At 41.0% G+C, this 27,093-nt stretch overlaps 1 protein-coding gene across 1 annotated transcript; it reads left to right on the top strand.

Moving 5' to 3' along the window:
- Positions 1 to 26,451, top strand: LOC139756037 (uncharacterized). The gene is made up of 4 exons (XM_071674990.1): positions 1 to 152; positions 2,377 to 2,552; positions 23,531 to 23,888; positions 24,480 to 26,451. The coding sequence occupies exons 1-4, from the start codon at positions 42 to 44 to the stop codon at positions 24,537 to 24,539; spliced, it is 705 nt and encodes a 234-aa protein (XP_071531091.1). The 5' UTR covers positions 1 to 41; the 3' UTR covers positions 24,540 to 26,451.
- Positions 26,452 to 27,093: the final 642 nt, after the last annotated feature.

Raw genomic sequence — 27,093 nt, forward strand, 5'->3', positions numbered from 1 at the left:
ACTTTAGAAAATGATAACCTTCCAGACAAACCAAAACAAACATGGCTCGGCGTGGTAAAGTTGAAGTGACCGTAGAGGAGAAACAAAATGAAGTCAGTTATCTACAACCAGAAATTCTTCCAGTGCAAGTAATGGTGGATGTACTTAAAGAGGTGTGCTATAATTCTGTACCTGTGTATACTACGGTAAAGAATGCTGAAAAGCTGAGGTAGAACTGGTGCTTGCATTTCAAATCTTAGTTCAGGACGTGTAGGTTTAATGTTAGAGAAGATCTTAAAGTCAAAATATTCTCCGATTTTACGTTATTTTGGTAAGGGAGAAGGAAGAAAGAGAAAAAGATGTCCCACATACAAGAGACTTGTATTTTGTCATTGTCTTTAAGTAATAAAGGTTCGTGCAAGAGGCCGTTGTAGAAAGCTCGAGTATACTGATGTGTGAGTTTAATTGTATTAGTCCTGAAATATTTATGTCGACTCAGATTTCTAGCCCCATTGCTGACTTGTACAGATCTGTTGTGTCTATCAGGTAAAGTTTGCAAAAACTTGAAGCTGATTTGACAGTACGTTGTTGATGCTTGGACTATTTTTTAAGGATAAAGGTACCACATAGAGTTTATGTTATTTATTTTGTATAGGTAGTTCTGTATATGAAGACACTTTTCATGTTTGAACATGGATTCTGTCATTTACCATTCCAAATACACATCAAAATTATCATTACATATTTAGTGATTTCATTTTGCATTGGAGCATGGTATAGAGCAATACATTTATTGTTAATATTAGTTCAGGAGGTACTGATGAGGATTATGAGTATCATAAAAAATGGAGTTGATTAATGTAACTAGTGTAATTCTTCCTATAAAGTGGTGGTATATATGAAAAGGTATGCACTTGCCCTTGTCGATAGTCTTAAATGAAAGTTGTCAAAATTGATTCCTTTCACTTTGTAGAGTTGATATTGAATTTATGATGTAACACATCCCAATTCACCAATTTAAGTGCTCATAATGTGGGCAGACTTATTAGTTACATGCAGACAACTGAAATCACATTTCAATTTGTTTGGAGTCTGTAAAGCTTTATTTTGTATTGAAAGATGATATTTAGCTGTATAAAGAGTGATACAACAGCAGGAAAATTGAGGAACATACTTTATGGTTGGGTGGACCATAAATGTGTTATCACCATGGAATTAGAGGTTTATCATATTTAAAGGGGTGTTAGCACTGCACTAAGAACACTTAATAATTGTCAGTAAGGTCATGTTCCAAAATAAAGGAAACTAAGACCTCATAGTTTTTAAATAGTTATGAAAGTTTTATAGTAGTATAATCACAGCCTCGAAACAATTCATCTGTGAGAAGAAGCCAGAAAAGATGTGGAATATTAAGTCATTGATTATGCTAGTAGATTCAATGTAAATCACTGGAAAGTCATTATTTATCCATTGTGTCCCCCGTGGAACAGGGTTTTTAATACTACTCTTCAAAGAAATTCTTTACAAATTGCTTGTTTCTCCATTTAGGATTTTAAACAAAGTATCAGTAAGTGAAGGTGTCAAGAGTCAATTTAAAGTACAGGAAAATCTGTGGTATGTTCAGAGGTGTTTGATTTTGCCAAAGATACATTTTGATGATTATGTGCTGAGCTAGAGGAGGACTTCTAATAAAGAAGTAGTTTTGAAGAATAAGATTTCTGAAGATTTTTGAATAAGCAAAGCTTTAACTTATTTCTGCATTGCAAATTAGAATTTAGTTTGTGTAGTACAGAAGAATTTACCTAATTCTGCATTACAAAATCACTAACATAGGTTTAACATAGGTTACATCATTGCAGAAAATACATTGATATTGGTTGTAATAAAATTAAAGACATTTTTAGGGGATAAACTGATTCAGGGTATGGTGTGGTTATCAAGTGACACTGTTCCTGTTGAGAACAGCACCATTTAGTGGCAAAGCCAGACCTTTAGGAGGGAAAGTCATAATATATTGAGTACCGGTTGCTCTGACAGAAATGTTCTTGCTTGATCAGATAATGCTCTTTCTAATATTCTAACTATAATAGTGCTGAATTGTCATGGCATTACTCCTTGGTGAATTAATGTTGTTTCAGATAGACTGATATTGTTATAGAGTGGAATATCTTTTGCTTTATCCATATCTTTGATGCCTGTTCTGTCTAGAAATTCCCTAAAGGGGCTGGCCATGGCAAAGGGTGCTACATAGCTGGTGAACTCCAGTGCTGCTTCTTAGCCTTTAATGTCTTATTCTTCTAGTATCTCTTTGATACTTAATGTCAAGGTTCCAATTCAACAGTATTCATAATTTTATGGAAATTTACTATAATCTTTTGTTGATGTGTTTTGTTACAGCGTGGGATGAAATCTGCCACTTTACAACAGGTAGACAGAGCACAGATTATTGCCATGTTTTACAAACATGTAAGCCCAAAGCATCAGCGTGACTATCGAGATAATAGGAGAGGGAAGATATTGAAGAAGATTAGGCAAAGAAGAGAAATAAAAACAAAGGATGAAGACTGGAAAAAGTGAGTGAAGTATTTGTTTGGTGTCAAGATAAAACATTGTACAAACCTCATTAAGAATACATTTTGATTACAGGATAACAAGAAATAGAGTCTCCTCCCTTTGGCAGAACAGTATTTCTAATGTACTTGATTCACCTACCTGTAAATTGAATTATTGATGATAGATACTGTATATAGGCATACTAGAGTTATTGTTTCAAGGCTCATGTTATCTTGGAGCAGTTGATTATATATTTTTATTTGCTTTGTAAATTCTGGTTGAAGTTATGGATTAAAGAGATTGATTGGCAGTATGGGAAGTAAAAGAGATAATGAAGATATTATTTGTCAGGAAATCAGGCATGACTGTAGTTGAGTATAAAGGAACATTTTGTTTGATGAAATTTTGTATGTAATGTGAATTGCAGTATTATGACTAGGAATTAAGATGATAATGATGTACTTCATTATATACTTATTATAAGTGCTGGCACAATGTAAGGTTTAGGGAAGTCTTTCTGTTAACAGGGAATTTCCAGAATACTATTCAGCATTTTCCTGTTGTGAAATGAAATTTAAGCTAAAAGAAGCAATGATAGTTATTATTGAGTTTGTTGAAATAGGAATGGTGATTAGGAATACATGGTTTAAGAAATGATACATATATGGTACACATGGGTGAGTGGGGTTGGGGTCAGCAAGCATTATTGGATTGTGTGCTTATTGACAAGTGTGCACAGATGTTTTTGGATGTGAATATGCAGAAAGGGGCAGGAGTTGAAATGTTTGATCATTCCATGTTAGGGGTAAGGGTGAAATTTAGTGGTGGTTTTAGGGAAAGAGGAAATGATACAGAAATCTTTCTCGTTTCAAGGAGGCCAACATCTAAAAACCCTCTTATTTATGAAACGAGTTGTCTGATTTTTTTGGATTTATAGAAATAAGATGCTGTCAGGTGTGCCAATGAATAAATTTATTTCTGTTTGCAAAAGCTAGACCAATTATTGATTACTTTGTATATGTATATACAGCGCTGGTGGCTGATTCAGGTGAGAAAGTACAGAGGTTGGTGACTTTGAGTCTGGTAGATTGTGTGAAAGGAGAAAGTTGAGAGTAAATGTGAATAAGAGCAAGGTTATTAGGTTCAGTAGGGTTGAATGACAAGTTAATTAGGAGTTAAGATTGAATGGAGAAAAATTGGAGAAAATGAAGTGTTTTAGATATTTGGGAGTGGACTTAGCAGCGGGAGGAACCATGGAAGCAGATGTGAGACAGGGTGGGAGAGGGGGCGAAGGTTCTTGGAGCGTTGAAAAATGTGTGGAAGGTGAGAACGTTATCTTGGAGAGCAAAAATGTGTATGTTTGAAGGAATAGTGGTTCCCACAATGTTAAATGGTTGAGAGGCATGGGCTATAGATAGCATTTTACGGAGGAGGGTGGATGTGTTGGTTGTGAGGCATGGGCTATAGATAGCATTTTACGGAGGAGGGTGGATGTGTTGGAAATGAAATGTTTGAGGACAGTATGTGGTGTGAGGTGGTTTGATCGAGTAAGTAATGAAAGGGTAAAAGAGATGTGTAGTAATAAAAAGAGTGTGGTTGAGAGAGCAGAAGAAGGTGTATTGGAATGGTTTGGACACATGGAGAGAATGAGTAAGGAAAGATTGACAAAGAGGATATATGTGTTAGAGTTGGAGGGAAGAAGAAGCAGGAGACCAAGTTGGAGGTGGAAGGATGGAATGAAAATGATTTTGAGCGATTGGGACCTGAACATACAGGAAGGTGAAAGGTGTATGAGGAATAGGATGAATTGGAATGATGTGGTATACTGGGGTTGATATGCTGTTGATGGACTCAACCAGGGCATGTGAAGCATCTAGGGTAAACCATGGAAAGGTCTGTGGGGCCTGGTGTAGAAAGGGAACTATTGTTTCAGTACATTACACCTTACAGCTAGAGACTGGATGTGAATGAATGTGGCCTTTTTGTCTTTTCCTGGCGCTACCTTGCTGAAGTGGGTGGGGGGTGATGCTGTTTCCTGTGTGGCGGGGTGGGAACAAGAATGGAAGTAGGCGGCAAGTATAAATATGTACATGTGTATATATGTATATGTATGTATTGATTGAGAGGGTGAAGGCATATACAGAGCATCAGATTGGGGAAGAGCAGTGTGGTTTCAGAAGTGGTAGAGGATATGTGGATCAGGTGTTTGCTTTGAAGAATGTATGTGAGAAATACTTAGAAAAGCAAATGGATTTGTATGTAGCATTTATGGATCTGGAGAAGGCATATGATAGAGTTGATAGAGATGCTCTTTGGAAGGTATTAAGAATATATGGTATGGAAGGCAAGTTGTTAGAAGCAGTGAAGTTTTTATCGAGGATGTAAGGCATGTGTACGTGTAGGAAGAGAGGAAAGTGATTGGTTCTCAGTGAATGTAGATTTGCGGCAGGGGTGTATGATGTCTCCATGGTTGTTTAATTTGTTTATGGATGGGGTTGTTAGGGAGGTGAGTGCAAGAGTTCTGGAAAAAGGGGCAAGTATGCAGTCTGTTGGGGATGAGAGAGCTTGGGAAGTGAGTCAGTTGTTGTTCGCTGATGATACAGCGCTGGTGGCTGATTCATGTGAGAAACTGCAGAAGCTGGTGACTGAGTTTGGTAAAGTGTGTGAAAGAAGAAAGTTAAGAGTAAATGTGAATAAGAGCAAGGTTATTAGGTACAGTAGGGTTGAGGGTCAAGTCAGTTGGGAGGTAAGTTTGAATGGAGAAAAAGTGGAGGAAGTAAAGTGTTTTAGGTATCAGGGAGCAGATCTGGCAGCAGATGGAACCAAGGAAGCGGAAGTGAATCATAGGGTGGGGGAGGGAGCGAAAATCCTGGGAGCCTTGAAGAATGTGTGGAAGTCAAGAACATTATCTCGGAAAGCAAAAACGGGTATGTTTGAAGGAATAGTGGTTCCAACAATGTTGTATGGTTGCGAGGCGTGGGCTATGGATAGAGTTGTGCGGAGGAGGGTGGATGTGCTGGAAATGAGATGTTTGAGGACAATGTGTGGTGTGAGGTGGTTTGATCGAGTAAGTAACTTAAGGGTAAGAGAGATGTGTGGAAATAAAAAGAGCGTGGTTGAGAGAGCAGAAGAGGGTGTTTTGAAATGGTTTGGGCATATGGAGAGAATGAGTGAGGAAAGATTGACCAAGAGTATGTATGTGTCAGAGGTGGAGGGAACGAGGAGAAGTGGGAGACCAAATTGGAGGTGGAAAGATGGAGTGAAAAAGATTTTGAGTGATCGGGGCCTGAACATGCAGGAGGGTGAAAGGCGGGCAAGGAATAGAGTGAATTGGATCGATGTGGTATACCGGGGTCGACGTGCTGTCAATGGATTGAATCAGGGCATGTGAAGCGTCTGGGATAAACCATGGAAAGTTGTGTGGGGCCTGGATGTGGAAAGGGAGCTGTGTTATCGGGCATTAGTGCATGACAGCTAGAGACTGAGTGTGAACGAATGGGGCCTTTGTTGTCTTTTCCTAGTTCTACCTCGCACACATGAGGGGGGAGGGGGATGTTATTCCATGTGTGGCGAGTTGGTGATGGGAATAAATAAAGGCAGACCATATGAATTATGTATATGTGTATACATGTATATGTCTGTGTGTGTATATATATATATGTGTACTTTGAGATGTATAGGTATGTATATTTGCGTGTGGACGTGTATGTATATACATGTGTATGGGGGTGGGTTGGGCCATTTCTTTCGTCTGTTTCCTTGCACTACCTCGCAAATGTGGGAGACAGCGACAAAGCAAAATATATAAAAAAATAAATAATATAAATATATATATATATATATGTGGGGAGGGGGCGAAAATTCTGGGAGCCTTGAAGAATGTGTGGAAGTCGAGAACATTATCTCGGAAAGCAAAAATGGGTATGTTTGAAGGAATAGTGGTTCCAACAATGTTGTATGGTTGCGAGGCGTGGGCTATGGATAGAGACGTGCGCAGGAGGATGGATGTGCTGGAAATGAGATGTTTGAGGACAATGTGTGGTGTGAGGTGGTTTGATCGAGTAAGTAACTTAAGGGTAAGAGAGATGTGTGGAAATAAAAAGAGCGTGGTTGAGAGAGCAGAAGAGGGTGTTTTGAAATGATTTGGGCACATGGAGAGAATGAGTGAGGAAAGATTGACCAAGAGGATATATGTGTCGGAGGTGGAGGGAACGAGGAGAAGAGGGAGACCAAATTAGAGGTGGAAAGATGGAGTGAAAAAGATTTTGTGTGATCGGGGCCTGAACATGCAGGAGGGTGAAAGGAGGGCAAGGAATAGAGTGAATTGGAGCGATGTGGTATACCGGGGTTGACGTGCTGTCAGTGGATTGAATCAAGGCATGTGAAGCGTCTGGGGTAAACCATGGAAAGCTGTGTAGGTATGTATATTTGCGTGTGTGGACGTGTGTGTATATACGTGTATGGGGGTGGGTTGGGCCATTTCTTTCGTCTTGTTTCCTTGCGCTACCTCACAAACGCGGGAGACAGCGACAAAGCAAAAAAAAAGATATATATATATATATATATGTGTGTGTATATATATATATATATATATATATATATATATATATATATATATATATATATATATATGTGTGTATATATATATTTTTTTTCATTATTATTATTTTGCTTTGTTACTCTCTCCCGCGTTTGCGAGGTAGCACAAGGAAACAGACGAAAGAAATGGCCCAACCCACCCCCATACGCATGTATATACATACACGTCCACACACGCAAATATACATACCTATATATCTCAATGTACACATATATATACATACACACACACACAGACATATACATATATACACATGTACATAATTCATACTGTCTGCCTTTATTTATTCCCATCGCCACCTCGCCACACATGGAATAACATCCCCCTCCCCCCTCATGTGTGCGAGGTAGCGCTAGGAAAAGACAACAAAGGCCCCATTCGTTCACACTCAGTCTCTAGCTGTCATGTAATAATGCCCGAAACCACTGCTCCCTTTCCACATCCAGGCCCCACAGAACTTTCCATGGCTTACTCCAGATGCCCCACATGCCCTGATCCAATCCACCGACAGCATGTCAACCCCGGTACACCACATCGATCCAATTCACTCCATTCCCTGCCCGCCTCTCACCCTCCTGCATGTTCAGGCCCCGATCACTCAAAATCTCTTTCACTCCATCCCTCCACATTCAATTTGGTCTCCCACTTCTCCTCGTTCCCTCCACCCCCGACACATATATCCTCTTGGTCAATCTTTCCTCACTCATTCTCTCCATGTGCCCAAACCACGTCAAAACACCCTCTTCTGCTCTCTCAACCACTGCTCCTTCTACTTCCACACATCTCTCTTACCCTTACATTACTTACTCGATCAAACCACCCCACACCACACATTGTCCTCAAACATATCATGATATATATGTATATATATTATCCCTGGGGATGGGGGAGAGAGAATACTTCCCACGTATTCCCTGCGGGTCGTAGAAGGCGACTAAAAGGTAAGGGAGCGGGGGGCTGGAAATCCTCCCCTCTCCTTTTTTTTTTTTTTTTTTCCAAAAAAAAGAGGGAACAGAGAAGGGGGCCAGGTGAGGATATTCTCTCAAAGGCCCAGTCCTCTGTTCTTAATGCTACCTTACTATCGTGGGAAATGGCGAATAGTATGAAAGAAAAAGAAAAGAATGTATATATATATATATATATATATATATATATATATATATATATATATATATATATATATATATTATTTTTTTTTTATTTTGCTTTGTCGCTGTCTCCCGCGTTTGCAAGGTAGCGCAAGGAAACAGACGAAAGAAATGGCCCAACCCACCCCCATACACAATGTATACACACACACGTCCACACATCAACCCCAGTATACCACATCGATCCAGTTCACTCTATTCCTTGCCCTCCTTTCACCCTCCTGCATGTTCAGGCCCCGATCACACAAAATCTTTTTCACTCCATCTTTCCACCTCCAATTTGGTCTCCCACTTCTCCTCGTTCCCTCCACCTCTGACACATATATCCTCTTGGTCAATCTTTCCTCACTCATTCTCTCCATGTGTCCAAACCATTTCAAAACACCCTCTTCTGCTCTCTCAACCACGCTCTTTTTATTTCCACACATCTCTCTTACCCTTACATTACTTACTCGATCAAACCACCTCACACCACACATTGTCCTCAAACATCTCATTTCCAGCACATCCACCCTCCTGCGCACAACTCTATCCATAGCCCACGCCTCACAACCATACAACATTGTTGGAACCACTATTCCTTCAAACATACCCATTTTTGCTTTCCGAGATAATGTTCTCGACTTCCACACATTCTTCAAGGCTCCCAGGATTTTCGCCCCCTCCCCCACCCTATGATTCACTTCCGCTTCCATGGTTCCATCTGCTGCCAGATCCACTCCCAGATATCTAAAACACTTTACTTCCTCCAGTTTTTCTCCATTCAAACTTACCTCCCAATTGACTTGACCCTCAACCCTACTGTACCTAATAACCTTGCTCTTATTCACATTTACTCTTAATTTTCTTCTTTCACACACTTTACCAAAGTCAGTCACCAGCTTCTGCAGTTTCTCACATGAATCAGCCACCAGCGCTGTATCATCAGCGAACAACAACTGACTCACTTCCCAAGCTCTCTCATCCACAACAGACTTCATACTTGCCCCTCTTTCCAGAACTCTCACATTCACCTCCCTAACAACCCCATCCATAAACAAATTAAACAACCATGGAGACATCACACACCCCTGCCGCAAACCTACATTCACTGAGAACCAATCACTTTCCTCTCTTCCTACATGTATACATGCCTTACATCCTCGGTAAAAACTTTTCACTGCTTCTAACAACTTGCCTCCCACATCATATATTCTTAATACCTTCCACAGAGCATCTCTATCAACTCTATCATATGCCTTCTCCAGATCCATAAATGCTACATACAAATCCATTTGCTTTTCTAAGTATTTCTCACATACATTCTTCAAAGCAAACACCTGATCCACATATCCTCTACCACTTCTGAAACCACACTGCTCTTCCCCAATCTGATGCTCTGTACATGCCTTCACCCTCTCAATCAATACCCTCCCATATAATTTACCAGGAATACTCAACAAACTTATACCTCTGTAATTTGAGCACTCACTCTTATCCCCTTTGCCTTTGTACAATGGCACTATGCACGCATTCCGCCAATCCTCAGGCACCTCACCATGAGTCATACATACATTAAATAACCTTACCAACCAGTCAATAATACAGTCACCCCCTTTTTTAATAAATTCCACTGCAATACCATCCAAACCTGCTGCCTTGCCGGCTTTCATCTTCCGCAAAGCTTTTACTACCTCTTCTCTGTTTACCATATCATTTTCCCTAACCCTCTCACTTTGCACACCACCTCGACCAAAACACCCTATATCTGCCACTCTATCATCAAACACATTCAACAAACCTTCAAGATACTCACTCCATCTCCTTCTCACATCACCACTACTTGTTATCACCTCCCCATTTGCGCCCTTCACTGAAGTTCCCATTTGCTCCCTTGTCTTACGCACTTTATTTACCTCCTTCCAGAACATCTTTTTATTCTCCCTAAAATTTAATGATACTCTCTCACCCCAACTCTCATTTGCCCTTTTTTTCACCTCTTGCACCTTTCTCTTGACCTCCTGTCTGTTTCTTTTATACATCTCCCACTCAGTTGCATTTTTTCCCTGCAAAAATCGTCCAAATGCCTCTCTCTTCTCTTTCACTAATACTCTTACTTCTTCATCCCACCACTCACTACCCTTTCTAACCAACCCACCTCCCACTCTTCTCATGCCACAAGCATCTTTTGAGCAATCCATCACTGATTCCCTAAATACATCCCATTCCTCCCCCACTCCCCTTACTTCCATTGTTCTCACCTTTTTCCATTCTGTACTCAGTCTCTCCTGGTACTTCCTCACACAGGTCTCCTTCCCAAGCTCACTTACTCTCACCACCCTCTTCACCCCAACATTCACTCTTCTTTTCTGAAAACCCATACAAATCTTCACCTTAGCCTCCACAAGATAATGATCAGACATCCCTCCAGTTGCACCTCTCAGCACATTAACATCCAAAAGTCTCTCTTTCGCATATATATATATATATATTTTTTTTATTTTATTATACTTTGTCGCTGTATCCCGCGTTTGCGAGGTAGCGCAAGGAAACAGACGAAAGAAATGGCCCAACCCCCCCCATACACATGTATATACATACGTCCACACACGCAAATATACATACCTACACAGCTTTCCATGGCTTACCCCAGACGCTTCACATGCCTTGATTCAATCCACTGACAGCACGTCAACCCCGGTATACCACATCGCTCCAATTCACTCTATTCCTTGCCCTCCTTTCACCCTCCTGCATGTTCAGGCCCCGATCACACAAAATCTTTTTCACTCCATCTTTCCACCTCCAATTTGGTCTCCCTCTTCTCCTTGTTCCCTCCACCTCCGACACATATATCCTCTTGGTCAATCTTTCCTCACTCATCCTCTCCATGTGCCCAAACCACTTCAAAACACCCTCTTCTGCTCTCTCAACCATGCTCTTTTTATTTCCACACATCTCTCTTACCCTTACGTTACTCACTCGATCAAACCACCTCACACCACACATTGTCCTCAAACATCTCATTTCCAGCACATCCATCCTCCTGCGCACAACTCTATCCATAGCCCACGCCTCGCAACCATACAACATTGTTGGAACCACTATTCCTTCAAACATACCCATTTTTGCTTTCTGAGATAATGTTCTCGACTTCCACACATTCTTCAAGGCCCCCAGAATTTTCGGCCCCCTCCCCCACCCTATGATCCACTTCTGCTTCCATGGTTCCATCCGCTGCCAGATCCACTCCCAGATATCTAAAACACTTCACTTCCTCCAGTTTTTCTCCATTCAAACTCACCTCCCAGTTGACTTGACCCTCAACGCTACTGTACCTAATAACCTTGCTCTTATTCACATTTACTCTTAACTTTCTTCTTCCACACACTTTACGAAACTCAGTCACCAGCTTCTGCAGTTTCTCACATGAATCAGCCACCAGCGCTGTATCATCAGCGAACAACAACTGACTCACTTCCCAAGCTCTCTCATCCCCAACAGACTTCATACTTGCCCCTCTTTCCAAAACTCTTGCATTTACCTCCCTAACAACCCCATCCATAAACAAATTAAACAACCATGGAGACATCACACACCCCTGCCGCAAACCTACATTCACTGAGAACCAATCACTTTCCTCTCTTCCTACACGTACACATGCCTTACATCCTCGATAAAAACTTTTCACTGCTTCTAACAACTTTCCTCCCACACCATATATTCTTAATACCTTCCACAGAGCATCTCTATCAACTCTATCATATGCCTTCTCCAGATCCATAAATGCTACATACAAATCCATTTGCTTTTCTAAGTATTTCTCACATACATTTTTCAAAGCAAACACCTGATCCACATATCCTCTACCACTTCTGAAACCACACTGCTCTTCCCCAATCTGATGCTCTGTACATGCCTTCACCCTCTCAATCAATACCCTCCCATATAATTTACCAGGAATACTCAACAAACTTATACCTCTGTAATTTGAGCACTTACTCTTATCCCCTTTGCCTTTGTACAATGGCACTATGCACGCATTCCGCCAATCCTCAGGCACCTCACCATGAGTCATACATACATTAAATAACCTTACCAACCAGTCAACAATACATATATATATTTTTTTTTTTTTTTTTTTTTTTTTTTTATACTTTGTCGCTGTCTCCCGCGTTTGCGAGGTAGCGCAAGGAAACAGACGAAAGAAATGGCCCAACCCCCCCCCCCCATACACATGTACATACACACGTCCACACACGCAAATATACATACCTACACAGCTTTCCATGGTTTACCCCAGACGCTTCACATGCCTTGCTTCAATCCACTGACAGCACGTCAACCCCTGTATACCACATGACTCCAATTCACTCTATTTCTTGCCCTCCTTTCACCCTCCTGCATGTTCAGGCCCCGATCACACAAAATCTTTTTCACTCCATCTTTCCACCTCCAATTTGGTCTCCCTCTTCTCCTCGTTCCCTCCACCTCCGACACATATATCCTCTTGGTCAATCTCTCCTCACTCATTCTCTCCATGTGCCCAAACCATTTCAAAACACCCTCTTCTGCTCTCTCAACCACGCTCTTTTTATTTCCACACATCTCTCTTACCCTTACGTTACTTACTCGATCAAACCACCTCACACCACACATTGTCCTCAAACATCTCATTTCCAGCACATCCATCCTCCTGCGCACATCTCTATCCATAGCCCACGCCTCGCAACCATACAGCATTGTTGGAACCACTATTCCCTCAAACATACCCATTTTTGCTTTCCGAGATAATGTTCTCGACTTCCACACATTTTTCAAGGCTCCCAAAATTTTCGCCCCCTCCCCCACCCTATGATCCACTTCCGCTTCCATGGTTCCATCCGCTGACAGATCCACTCCCAGATATCTAAAACACTTCACTTCCTCCAGTTTTTCTCCATTCAAACTCACCTCCCAATTGACTTGACCCTCACCCCTACTGTACCTAATAACCTTGCTCTTATTCACATTTACTCTCAACTTTCTTCTTCCACACACTTTACCAAACTCAGTCACCAGCTTCTGCAGTTTCTCACATGAATCAGCCACCAGCGCTGTATCATCAGCGAACAACAACTGACTCACTTCCCAAGCTCTCTCATCCCCAACAGACTTCATACTTGCCCCTCTTTCCAGGACTCTTGCATTTACCTCCTTTACAACCCCATCCATAAACAAATTAAACAACCATGGAGACATCACACACCCCTGCCGCAAACCTACATTCACTGAGAACCAATCACTTTCCTCTCTTCCTACACGTACACATGCCTTACATCCTCGATAAAAACTTTTCACTGCTTCTAACAACTTGCCTCCCACACCATATATTCTTAATACCTTCCACAGAGCATCTCTATCAACTCTATCATATGCCTTCTCCAGATCCATAAATGCTACATACAAATCCATTTGCTTTTCTAAGTATTTCTCACATACATTCTTCAAAGCAAACACCTGATCCACACATCCTCTACCACTTCTGAAACCGCACTGCTCTTCCCCAATCTGATGCTCTGTACATGCCTTCACCCTCTCAATCAATACCCTCCCATATAATTTACCAGGAATACTCAACAAACTTATACCTCTGTAATTTGAGCACTCACTCTTATCCCCTTTGCCTTTGTACAATGGCACTATGCACGCATTCCGCCAATCCTCAGGCACCTCACCATGAGTCATACATACATTAAATAACCTTACCAACCAGTCAACAATACATATATATATATATATATATATATATATATATAGTCACATGGAGAGAATGAGTGAGGAAAGATTGACCAAGAGGATATATGTGTCGGAGGTGGAGGGAACGAGGAGAAGAGGGAGACCAAATTGGAGGTGGAAAGATGGAGTGAAGGAGATTTTGTGTGATCGGGGCCTGAGCACGCAGGAGGGTGAGAGGAGGGCAGGGAATAGAGTGAACTGGAGCGATGTGGTATAGCGGGGTTGACGTGCTGTCGGTGGATTGAATCAGGGCATGTGTATGGGGGTGGGTTGGGCCATTTCTTTCGTCTGTTTCCTTGCGCTACCTCGCAAACGCGGGAGACAGCGACAAAGCAAAAAAAAAAAAAAAAAAAAAATATGTATATATATATATATGTATATATATTTTTTTTTGCCGCTGTCTCCCGCGTTTGCGAGGTAGCGCAAGGAAACAGTCGAAAGAAATGGCCTAACCCACCCCATACACATGTATATACATACACGTCCACACACGCAAATATACATACCTACACAGCTTTCCATGGTTTACCCCAGATGCTTCACATGCCCTGATTCAATCCACTCCACTGACAGCACGTCAACCCCGGTATACCACATCGATCCAATTCACTCTATTCCTTGCCCTCCTTTCACCCTCCTGCATGTTCAGGCCCCGATCACACAAAATCTTTTTCACTCCATCTTTCCACCTCCAATTTGGTCTCCCACTTCTCCTCGTTCCCTCCACCTCCGACACATATATCCTCTTGGTCAATCTTTCTTCACTCATTCGCTCCATGTGTCCAAACCATTTGAAAACACCCTCTTCTGCTCTCTCAACCACGCTCTTTTTATTTCCACACATCTCTCTTACCCTTACGTTACTTACTCGATCAAACCTCCTCACACCACACATTGTCCTCAAACATCTCATTTCCAGCACATCCATCCTCCTGCGCACAACTCTATCCATAGCCCAAGCCTCGCAACCATACAGTATTGTTGGAACCACTATTCCTTCAAACATACCCATTTTTGCTTTCCGAGATAATGTTCTCGACTTCCACACATTCTTCAAGGCTCCCAGGATTTTCGCCCCCTCCCCCACCCTATGATCCACTTCCGCTTCCATGGTTCCATCCACTGCCAGATCCACTCCCAGATATCTAAAACACTTTACTTCCTCCAGTTTTTCTCCATTCAAATTTACCTCCCAATTGACTTGACCCTCAACCCTACTGTACCTAATTACCTTGCTCTTATTCACATTTACTCTTAACTTTCTTCTTTCACACACTTTACCAAAGTCAGTCACCAGCTTCTGCAGTTTCTCATATGAATCAGCCGCCAGCACTGTATCATCAGCGAACAACAACTGACTCACTTCCCAAGCTCTCTCATCCCCAACAGACTTCATACTTAGCCCTCTTTCCAAAACTCTTGCATTCACCTCCCTAACAACCCCATCCATAAACAAATTAAACAACCATGGAGACATCACACACCCCTGCCGCAAACCTACATTCACTGAGAACCAATCACTTTCCTCTCTTCCTACACGTACACATGCCTTACATCCTCGATAAAAACTTTTCACTGCTTTTAACAACTTTCCTCCCACACCATATATTCTTAATACCTTCCACAGAGCATCTCTATCAACTCTATCATATGCGTTCTCCAGATCCATAAATGCTATATACAAATCCATTTGCTTTTCTAAGTATTTCTCACATACATTCTTCAAAGCAAACACCTGATCCACACATCCTCTACCACTTCTGAAACCACACTGCTCTTCCCCAATCTGATGCTCTGTACATGCCTTCACCCACTCAATCAATACCCCCCCATATAATTTACCAGGAATACTCAACAAACTTATACCTCTGAAATTTGAGCTCTCACTCTTATCCCCTTTGCCTTTGTACAATGGCACTATGCACGCATTCCGCCAATCCTCAGGCACCTCTCTATGAGTCATACATACATTAAATATCCTTACCAACCAGTCAATAATACAGTCACCCCCTTTTTTAATAAATTCCACTGCAATACCATCCAAACCTGCTGCCTTGCCGGCTTTCATCTTCCGCAAAGCCTTTTACTATCTCTTCTCTGCTTACCAAATCATTTTCCCTAACCCTCTCACTTTCCACACCACCTCGACCAAAACACCCTATATCTGCCACTCTATCATCAAACACATTCAACAAAGCTTCAAAATACACTCTCCATCTCCTTCTCACATCACCACTACTTGTTATCAATTCCCCATTTGCGCCCTTCACTGAAGTTCCCATTTGCTCCCTTGTCTTACGCACTTTATTTACCTCCTTCCAGAACATCTTTTTATTCTCCCTAAAATTTAATGATACTCTCTCACCCCAACTCTCATTTGCCCTCTTTTTCACCTCTTGTACCTTTCTCTTGACCTCCTGTCTGTTTCTTTTATACATCTCCCACTCAGTTGCATTTTTTCCCTGCAAAAATCGTCCAAATGCCTCTCTCTTCTCTTTCACTAATACTCTTACTTCTTCATCCCACCACTCACTACCCTTTCTAATCAAAGCACCTCCCACTCTTCTCATGCCACAAGCATCTTTTGCGCACTCCATCACTGATTCCCTAAATACATCCCATTCCTCCCCCACTCCCCTTACTTCCATTGTTCTCACCTTTTTCCATTTTGTACTGTTGAGGGAATAATTGGTATACATGGGGTGTTCAGTGTTGTAAGTGGAAAGGGTGAAGAGCTTGTAGATTTTTTGTGCTGAAAAAGGACTGGTGATTGGGAATACCTGGTTTAAAAAGCGAGATATACATAAGTATACGTATGTAAGTAGGAGAGATGGCCAGAGAGCGTTATTGGATTACGTGTTAATTGACAGGCGCGCGAAAGAGAGACTTTTGGATGTTAATATGCTGAGAGGTGCAACTGGAGGGATGTCTGATCATTATCTTGCAGAGGCTAATGTGAAGATTTGTATGGGTTTTCAGAAAAGAAGAGTGAATGTTGGGGTGAAGAGGGTGGTGAGAGTAAGTGAGCTTGGGAAGGAGACTTGTGTGAGGAAGTACCAGGAGAGACTTAGTACAGAATGGAAAAAGGTGAGAACAATGGAAGTAAGGGGAGTGGGGGAGGAATGGGATGTATTTAGGGAATCAGTGATGGATTGTGCAAAAGATGCTTGTGGCATGAGAAGAGTGGGAGGTGGGTTGATTAGAAAGGGTAGTGAGTGGTGGGATGAAGAAGTAAGATTATTAGTGAAAGAGAAGAGAGAGGCATTTGGACGATTTTTGCAGGGAAAAAATGCAGTTGAGTGGGAGATGTATGAAAGAAAGAGACAGGAGTTCAAGAGAAAGGTGCAAGAGGTGAAAAAGAGGGCAAATGAGAGTTGGGGTGAGAGAGTATCATTAAATCATAGGGAGAATGAATAGATGTTCTGGAAGGAGGTAAATAAAGTGCGTAAGACAAGGGAGCAAATGGGAACTTCAGTGAAGGGCGCAAATGGGGAGGTGATAACAAGTAGTGGTGATGTGAGAAGGAGATGGAGTGAGTATTTTGAAGGTTTGTTGAATGTGTTTGATGATAGAGTGGCAGATATAGGGTGTTTTGGTCGAGGTGGTGTGCAAAGTGAGAGGGTTAGGGAAAATGATTTGGTAAACAGAGAAGAGGTATTAAAAGCTTTGCGGAAGATGAAAGCCAGCAAGGCAGCAGGTTTGGATGGTATTGCAGTGGAATTTATTGAAAAAGGGGGTGACTGTATTATTGACTGGTTGGTAAGTTTATTTAATGTATGTATTACTCATGGTGAGGTGCCTGAGGATTGGTGGAATGCGTGCATAGTGCCATTGTACAAAGGCAAAGGGGATAAGAGTGAGTGCTCAAATTACAGAGGTATAAGTTTGTTGAGTATTCCTGGTAAATTATATGGGAGGGTATTGATTGAGAGGGTGAAGGCATGTACAGAGCATCAGATTGGGGAAGAGCAGTGTGGTTTCAGAAGTGGTAGAGGATGTGTGGATCAGGTGTTTGCTTTGAAGAATGTATGTGAGAAATACTTAGAAAAGCAAATGGATTTGTATGTAGCATTTATGGATCTGGAGAAGGCATATGATAGAGTTGATAGAGATGCTCTGTGGAAGGTATTAAGAATATATGGTGTGGGAGGCAAGTTGTTAGAAGCAGTGAAAAGTTTTTATCGAGGTTGTAAGGCATGTGTACGTGTAGGAAGAGAGGAAAGTGATTGGTTCTCAGTGAATGTAGGTTTGCGGCAGGGGTGTGTGATGTCTCCATGGTTGTTTAATTTGTTTATGGATGGGGTTGTTAGGGAGGTGAATGCAAGAGTTTTGGAAAGAGGGGCAAGTATGAAGTCTGTTGTGGATGAGAGATCTTGGGAAGTGAGTCAGTTGTTGTTCGCTGATGATACAGCGCTGGCGGCTGATTCATGTGAGAAACTGCAGAAGCTGGTGACTGACTTTGGTAAAGTGTGTGAAAGAAGAAGTTAAGAGTAAATGTGAATAAGAGCAAGGTTATTAGGTACAGTAGGGTTGAGGGTCAAGTCAATTGGGAGGTGAGTTTGAATGGAGAAAAACTGGAGGAAGTAAAGTGTTTTAGATATCTGGGAGTGGATCTGGCAGTGGATGGAACCATGGAAGCGGAAGTGGATCATAGGGTGGGGGAGGGGGCGAAAATCCTGGGAGCCTTGAAGAATGTGTGGAAGTCGAGAACATTATCTCGGAAAGCAAAAATGGGTATGTTTGAAGGAATAGTGGTTCCAACAATGTTGTATGGTTGTGAGGCGTGGGCTATGGATAGAGTTGTGCGCAGGAGGATGGATGTGCTGGAAATGAGATGTTTGAGGACAATGTGTGGTGTGAGGTGGTTTGATCGAGTAAGTAACGTAAGGGTAAGAGAGATGTGTGGAAATAAAAAGAGCGTGGTTGAGAGAGCAGAAGAGGGTGTTTTGAAATGGTTTGGGCACATGGAGAGAATGAGTGAGGAAAGATTGACCAAGAGGATATGTGTGTCGGAGGTGGAGGGAACGAGGAGAAGTGGGAGACCTAATTGGAGGTGGAAAGATGGAGTGAAAAAGATTTTGTGTGATCGGGGCCTGAACATGCAGGAGGGCAAGGAATAGAGTGAATTGGATCGACGTGGTATACTGGGGTTGACGTGCTGTCAGTGGATTGAATCAGGGCATGTGAAGCGTCTGGGGTAAACCATGGAAAGCTGTGTAGGTATGTATATTTGCGTGTGTGGACGTATGCATATACATGTGTATGGGGGTGGGTTGGGCCATTTCTTTTGTCTGTTTCCTTGCGCTACCTCGCAAACGCGGGAGACAGCAACAAAGCAAAAAAAAAAAAAAAGAAAATATATATATATATATATATATATATATATATATATATATATACATACATATAAACACCCACACATGCACACATACATACCTATACATTTCAAATATATATACATATTCGTACAAAGATATATACAAGTATACACATGTACATATTCATACTTCCCTGCCTTCATCTATTCCCATAGCCACCCAGCCACACATGAAATGGCACCACCCTTCCACTGCGTGCATGCCAGGTAGCGCTAGGAAAAGATAACAAAGGCCACATTCGTTCACATTCAGTCTCTAGCTGTCGTGTGTAATGAACCGAAACCACAGCTCCCTTTCCACATCCAGGCCCCACAAAACTTTCCATAGTTTACCCCAGATGCTTCACATGCCCTGGTTCAATCCATTGACAGCACGTCGACCCCAGTATACCACATCATTCCAATTCACTCTATTCCTTGCACGCCTTTCACCCTCCTTAATGTTCAGGCCCCGATCACTCAAAATCTTTTTCACTCCATCCTTCCACCTCCAGTTTGGTCTCCCACTTCTCCTTGTTCCCTCCCCCTCTGACACATATATCCTCTTTGTTATTCTTTCCTCACACATTCTCCCCATGTGACCAAACCATTTGAATACACCTTTTTCTGCTCTCTCAGCCATACTCTTTTTACTACCACACAACATCTTACCCTTTTAGTATTTACTCAGTCACACAACCTCACACCACGTATTGTCCTCAGACATCTCATTTCCAACACTTCCACCCTATCTATGGCCCATGCCTCACAACCATATAAGATTGTGGACACCACTATTCCTTCAAACATAACCATTTTTGCTCTGAGATAACGTTCTCGCCTTCCACAAATTCTTCAACGCTCCCAGAACATTCGGCCCCTCCCCAACCCTGTGACTCACTTCCACTTCCATGGTTCCATCCGCTACCAAGTCCACTTCCATTCAAACTTACATCCCAGTTTACTTGTCCTTCAACCCTACTGAACCTGGCAACCGTGCTCTTATTCATATTTACTCTCAGCTTTCTTCTTTCACACACTTTACCAAACTCAGTCACCCACTTCTGCTGTTTCTCACCTGAATCAGCCATCAGCGCTGTATCATCAGCAAACAACTGACTCACTTCCCAAGTCCTCTCATCCACAACAGACTGCATACTTGCCCCTCTTTCCAAAACTCTTGCATTCACCTCCCTAACAACCCTATCCATAAACAAATTAAACAACCATGGAGACATCACACTTCCCTGCCGCAAACCAACATTCATTGGGAACCAATCACTTTCCTCTCTTCCTACTCGTACACATGCCTTATATCCTCGATAAAAACTTTTTACTGCTTCCAGGAACTTGCCTCTCACACAATATACTCTTAACACCTTCCACAGAGCATCTCTATCAACTCTATCATATGCCTTCTCCAGTTCCATAAATGATACATACAAATCCATTTGTTTTTCCAGGTACTTTACACATATATCCTTCAAAGCAAACACCTGACCCACACATCCTCTACCACTTCTGAAACCACACTGGTCTTCCCCAATCTGATGTTCTGTACATGCCTTCGCCCTCTCAATCAATACCCTTCCATATAATTTCCCAGGAATTCTCAACAAACTTATACCTCTGTAATTTGAACACTCACTTTTATCCCCTTTGCCTTTGTACAATGGCACTATGCAAGCATTCCGCCAATCCTCGGGCACTTCACCATGAGCCATACATACACTGAATATCCTCACCAACCAGTCAAGAACACAATCGCCCCCTTTTTTCGATAAATCCTCCTGCAGTACCATCCAAACCTGCTGCCTTGCCGGCTTTCATCTTCTGCAAAGCTTTCACTTCCTCTTCTCTGTGTACCAAATCATTCTCCCTGACCCTCTCACTTTGCACACCACCTCGACCAAAACACTTTATATCTGCCACTCTATCATCTAACACATTCAACAAACCTTCAAATTACTCACTCCATCTCCTTCTCACATCACCACTACTTGTTATTACCTTCCCATTAGCCCCCTTCACCGATGTTCCCATTTGTTCTATTATTATATTACGCACTTTAGTTACCTCCTTCCAAAACAACTTTTTATTCTCTCTAAAATTTGATGATATTGTCTCACCTCAACTCTCATTTGCCCTTTTTTTCACCTCTTGAACCTTTCTCTTGACCTCTTGCCTTTTTCTTTTATACATCTCCCAGTCATTTGCACTATTTCCCTGCAAAAATCGTCCAAACGCCTCTCTCTTCTCTCTCACTAATAATCTTACTTCATCCCACCACTCACTACCCATTCTAATTTGCCCACCTCCCGTGCTTCTCATGCCACAAGCATTTTTGTGCAATCCTTCACTGCTTCCCTAGATACATCTCATTCCTCCCCCACTCCCCTTATGTCCTTTGCTCTCAGTTTTTTGTATTCTTCACTCAGTCCCTTCTGGTACTTCCTCACACAAGTCTCCTTCCCAAGCTCACTAACTCTCACCACTCTCTTCACCCCAACATTCTCTCTTCTTTTCTGAAAACCTCTACAAATCTTCACCTTCACCTCCACAAGATGATGATCAGACGTCCCTCCAGTTGCACCTCTCAGCACATTAACATCCAGAAGTCTCTCTTTCACACTCCTATCAATTAACACATAATCCAATAACGATCTTTAGCCATCTCTCCTACTTACATACGTGTACTTATTTAGATCTCTCTTTTTAAACCAGGTATTCCCAATCACCAGTCCTTTTTCAGCACACAAATCTACAAGCTCTTCACCATTTCTGTTTAAGACACTGAACACCCCATGTTCGCCAATTATTCCCCCAACTGTAACATTACTCACCTTTGCATTCAAATCTCCCATCACTATAACCCTGTCTCGTGCATCAAAACTGCAAACACACTCCCTCAGCTGCTCCCAAAACACTTGCCTCTCATGATCTTTCTTCTCATGCCCAGGTGCATAGGCCCCAATAATCACCCATCTCCCTCCATCCACTTTCAGTTTTCCCCATATCAATCTGGAGTTTACTTTCTTAGTCTATCACATACTCCCACAATTTCTTTTTTGTCCAAAGTTACTCCTTTTATCCAAAGGATTGAACCACCCTTGAATGGAGTACTCCTTTCTTATCTAGGATGGTTTTTTTATCTAAAAGATTGAACCACCCTTGTATAGAGTACTCCTTTCTTATCTGGGGTGGTTCTAGCTCAGCATTATTAAATGACAGAGTTAAATCGAAGGTAGTTTGACTCATAAACTCTCCCAAGCTCATTTCAGAACTTGAATTGCTTGCCCTGCACTATTGTGTCACTTCACTTTCCCTCTTCTGTAAGTAATACTTTGCTTTTTGCTCCCAAGAATTGACTGCTTGTGTACCCCCACTGCTTGCTAGACCATGCAGTACTCAACAAGCTGCTGCATCACATGATTTCTATGTGGCTGTTGGTAACTCATGGGTGGGCCATTTTGATCATTGTTTCTTTCTGAAATCTTGAAGATTAGTAGTTCTCTGCCCTCTCATTGTCTTTTCTAATAACTATGACTTGGCACATTTTAAATGGCAAGTTTTTCACTTCCTTAATTAAGGCCCAGCCATGATGTGGACTTTTTGTCTGTGGCTGAAGCCTCCAGTTAAAGAAAAGAGAAAAGCAAATCCTTGTTCAGTCAGAATCATTGAAAGGTATTTGAAGAATTCAGGATCTTGTGGCTTTTATGTAGGGGAACCTAGATTTGGCACATTTTACTTGACAGCTAGAGAGTGGATGTGAGCAAATATGGCTGTTCTTCATCTGTTTCTGGTGTTCCCTAACTAACATTGGAAACACCAAACAGGTATAAAAAGAAACATCTTTTTTAACAGGGTGCCAGAATAACAAGTTTACCTTAGGGGTTTAGATCTCTTTTCCTTTTTCTTTCTCTTTACTTTGCAGATCAGTTGGATTGGGGATTCCGATTCAGCTACTTTGCAATGTATGTACTTGATCCATGTCATGTTGTTGGGAATGAGAGTTAATGATAATCAGTACACAGAAAAATTATTTTGAAATGCCTTTTTTATTGATTTATGGTATCCCATTGAAACATTGTTAATCCGGTAATCTTCTTAAGTTGTATGATCTTATATTTTTAACAGGCTTGTTGTGGAATCAAAGGACAAAGTGGAATCAAAGGACAGACCTCTTGTATCAACAGATGCTGCTTTAAGCAGTTCTGCTGGCAAAGAGCGGTTGAAACCTCCTCCATCCTGTATTAATTCTGAACGAAAGAAAATCAAATTAAGGGGGTCAGCCAAGACATCTGGAGATCTTGATTTTATAGTCATCAAGCGACGGAGCTCAGAGGAGAGTGAGTCTTCACCAGAGAATAAGGTAAAAAGATTGTCACAAGAGGAGGGAGATTCTAAGGATAAGAGAAAAGAAGTTGATGAATCCCAACAGGAAGCAAAAAAGCTGAAAGTAGAGAATGGACAGGAAAAACAATCATCTGATTTGGTGAGTCCTATTATTCTTTTTCTCGTTTACATTTACTGTGATTACTAATTTGACCTTTGTGCTCCTAAAGCAATGGAAGTTGGGCCAAAGTTGAACAGAGAAATGAAAAGTATGAGACACTGTTAGCTGGCAGTTATTAGAAGTCATTTCATCATTCTCTGCACTCATCCTCAGTCCCCAAGCATATGTTTGTCCTGTTGCCACTCAGTTCTCATTCATCATCTCTCACAAACTTAGTCTTAGCAATGGAAACATAGTTCTGTGACTTGAGCAGAAATATACTTAGAACTTGGAGAAAGTTTTTTTTTTGTATATGGCATTTATGGTCAGGAGAAAGCACATGGTAGGGTTGATGGAGATGGTTTACGGAAGATTTTACAAATATGTGGTGTGGAAGGAAGGCTGTAAGAAGCAATGAGGAATTTTTATCAAGTGAGTAGGGCATGTCTGTTAGTGGGTAGTGAGGAGTTTGAGTGTTTCTTGATGAAGGTGGGTCTGCATCAGGAATGTGTGATGTCACTATGGCTGTTTAATTTGCTTATGGATAGGGTACATAGACCTCTTTCCTCATACAAAAAAATTTTCTTTCAGGTATCTTCTGAAAATGGTAAGAAGGAAAAAGTAAAGAGAAAACCCATCAGTTGGCCATAGAAGGTTTGTATGAATACTGTAAATAAAGATACACAAGAGTTCTATTTAATAAGTAATATAATTTGTAGGATAAGCATAAAAATTGACATTTTTGCATATTGACATACAGAATGATAAATCATAATGTAAAGGGCATGATGTAATAGATATTATCCATATGTGAGGGTTGCTTTAATCAAGTAAACTTCTTTTACCGTTATTAACGTTTGTTAAATCTGAATTAATGTGGCAAGGTTTATATTCAATAGTCAAAATTCTTGGAGAGTAATTATTAGTAAGTGTTTTAAGATAATGGTGTTTCCTGTCATTTAACCCTGTTTGCTTGCACCTTCCCTAAAAATGTTTTAGCTATTTCTCCAGTATTTAGGCAAGTTTTGGTATCCTTTATGAAATCATGGTTTGAAATATATATACACTATATAAGAGTGAGATTTTGGTGAAAAAATCTAACTAACCTGTCATTAGAGCTAAAAGATAACTCAACTAAGAGTAGTGGGGCATGTAGTTGGGCACAGCTTTTTTTATCACCCTTGTTATGCAAATGCTTAAATCATGGAAAATGTAGAACAGATTTGTTGTTACAACAAAATGGTTATTATTAGGGCTCAAATTATTTTTGAGGAGAATTTACCTGATCTGGCAGCATGATAGTCTACTGTATTGGGCTGTAAAGCTAGTTATATATTTCCAGTTTATACTTTTTATGGAGTAGGTAGTATTGGTGGCAGTGTGTGTTCCTCCAAACCGAAGGTTTTGTATGTCTTAGCTCCTACTGAAGTAGAGCATGTCTCTTGTATCTGTAAAAACTGCCACAACTTTTGTAGTTTTTTAATCAGTTGAATATATTACAAGTTCTTCCCCATGCAGTAACTGTAGATAAAATATTACACTAAATTTTTTTATTACTAGAATTGTTTAATCCTTCTTAACAGGATATCAAACCTGTTATTCATTTCAAGTGAATAGATGGGATGGTTTTATGAAAGTTAATCCTAAGATTGTTGAATTCATAGAAGGAATGTAAACATCTTTAATATTCTTTTCTGGAAGTCAGCCCCACAAAGTTAGATTTTAGAAAAGCTATCACTGTATAGAAGTCTTGATTTGATAAGACAGTTGCGTACGTACATTATTTGAGAAAGAAGGATGACAGTTGTTTAAAGAAAAAAATAAGTTTGAGCATAGATAAGGAACTCCTCTGAAAGCATTCCTTTTCTCTTTCCTACATCTTGGCCTTTCAATGCAAAAGAAAAGAGGGTGGATGTATTGGAAGTGAAATACTTGAGGACGTGTGGTGTGAGGGTGATTAGGCATTTATACAGTAAGTGCCGAAGAGAGAGGTGTGGTTGTAAGTGTTGTCAGATTGAGAGGGCTGACCAGGATATTCTGATATGGTTCAAACATAAGGAGAGGATGAGTGAAGAAAGACTGACTTAAATTATCGTGAGTCAGAAAGGGAAAGCAAGTGGAAGGGGAGACCAAGAAGGAGATGAAAGGATAGGGTAAAGGAAGCTTAGGGGTGTTAGGTCCTGAACATTCAGGAGGGCTTTTTAAAAGGGGGCAGGTCAGAACTGTTAATAAAAACATATGATTCATAATGAGAAAAAATACTGTACTGTATGAAGGAGTTTGTGAGGACAGGAACAAGGATGAGGAGGATGGGTGTGCAGTGCATGATGGAAGATGTTAAGACTATCCTTGTAACTTATCTTTCTTGAAAGAGAAAACAAGACTGGCAGTCCTGACATGGAGGGTGTAAGTTGGTTCTGGGCATCACTTTAACACTCATAATTCATGACAGTTGTACTTCCCTGAGTGACTGATAACGTTAAACTCAGCTTTATGGAAATTGACACTTTCTTATTCATTCTGATTATCTTAAAACTGGAATGTAATAAAATACGAAAAGTTTTGCAATCTTTTTGTTGAGTTCCTAAGCTAATGAATGACATAATTACTCTGCTCAGATGTGAGTCAAGCTGAGGCAGAATGGGTTGTATTTGTAACGTTATATGTAAGAACTGATGGAAAATCTTTGCAAAGGCAAGAAGTTTGCAGCAATTTAGAAACCCTTTCAGGTTAGATGGTTGAACTATAGATTTTCTTTCACCTTGATCAGTTGATTATTGATAACTTAGAATTAACTGGAAATAACATTTACATGAAAAGCATATACCTGTAGATATGAAGAAATGTAATAGCAATTTTTTTTGAGAGCTCAGATTATCAAAAAGAATGAGTGAGGAAAGATTGACAAAGAGGATATATGTGTCAGAGGTGGAGGGAACAAGGAAAAGCGGGAGACCAAACTGGAGGTGGAAGGATGGAGTAAAAAGATTTTGAGTGATTGGGGCCTGAACATACAGGAGGGTGAGAGGCATGCAAGGAATAGAGTGAATTGGAATGGTAATTGGGGTCGATGTGTTGTCAATACTGAACCAGGGCAGGTAAAGCATCTGGGGTAAACCATGGAAAGGTCTGTGGGGCCTGGATGTGGATAGGGAGCTGTGATTTCGGTACATTACACATGACACCTGGAGACTGAGTGTGAATG

Source organism: Panulirus ornatus, chromosome 20 (genome assembly GCF_036320965.1).
Source record: "Panulirus ornatus isolate Po-2019 chromosome 20, ASM3632096v1, whole genome shotgun sequence".
Lineage (NCBI taxonomy): Eukaryota > Metazoa > Arthropoda > Malacostraca > Decapoda > Palinuridae > Panulirus > Panulirus ornatus.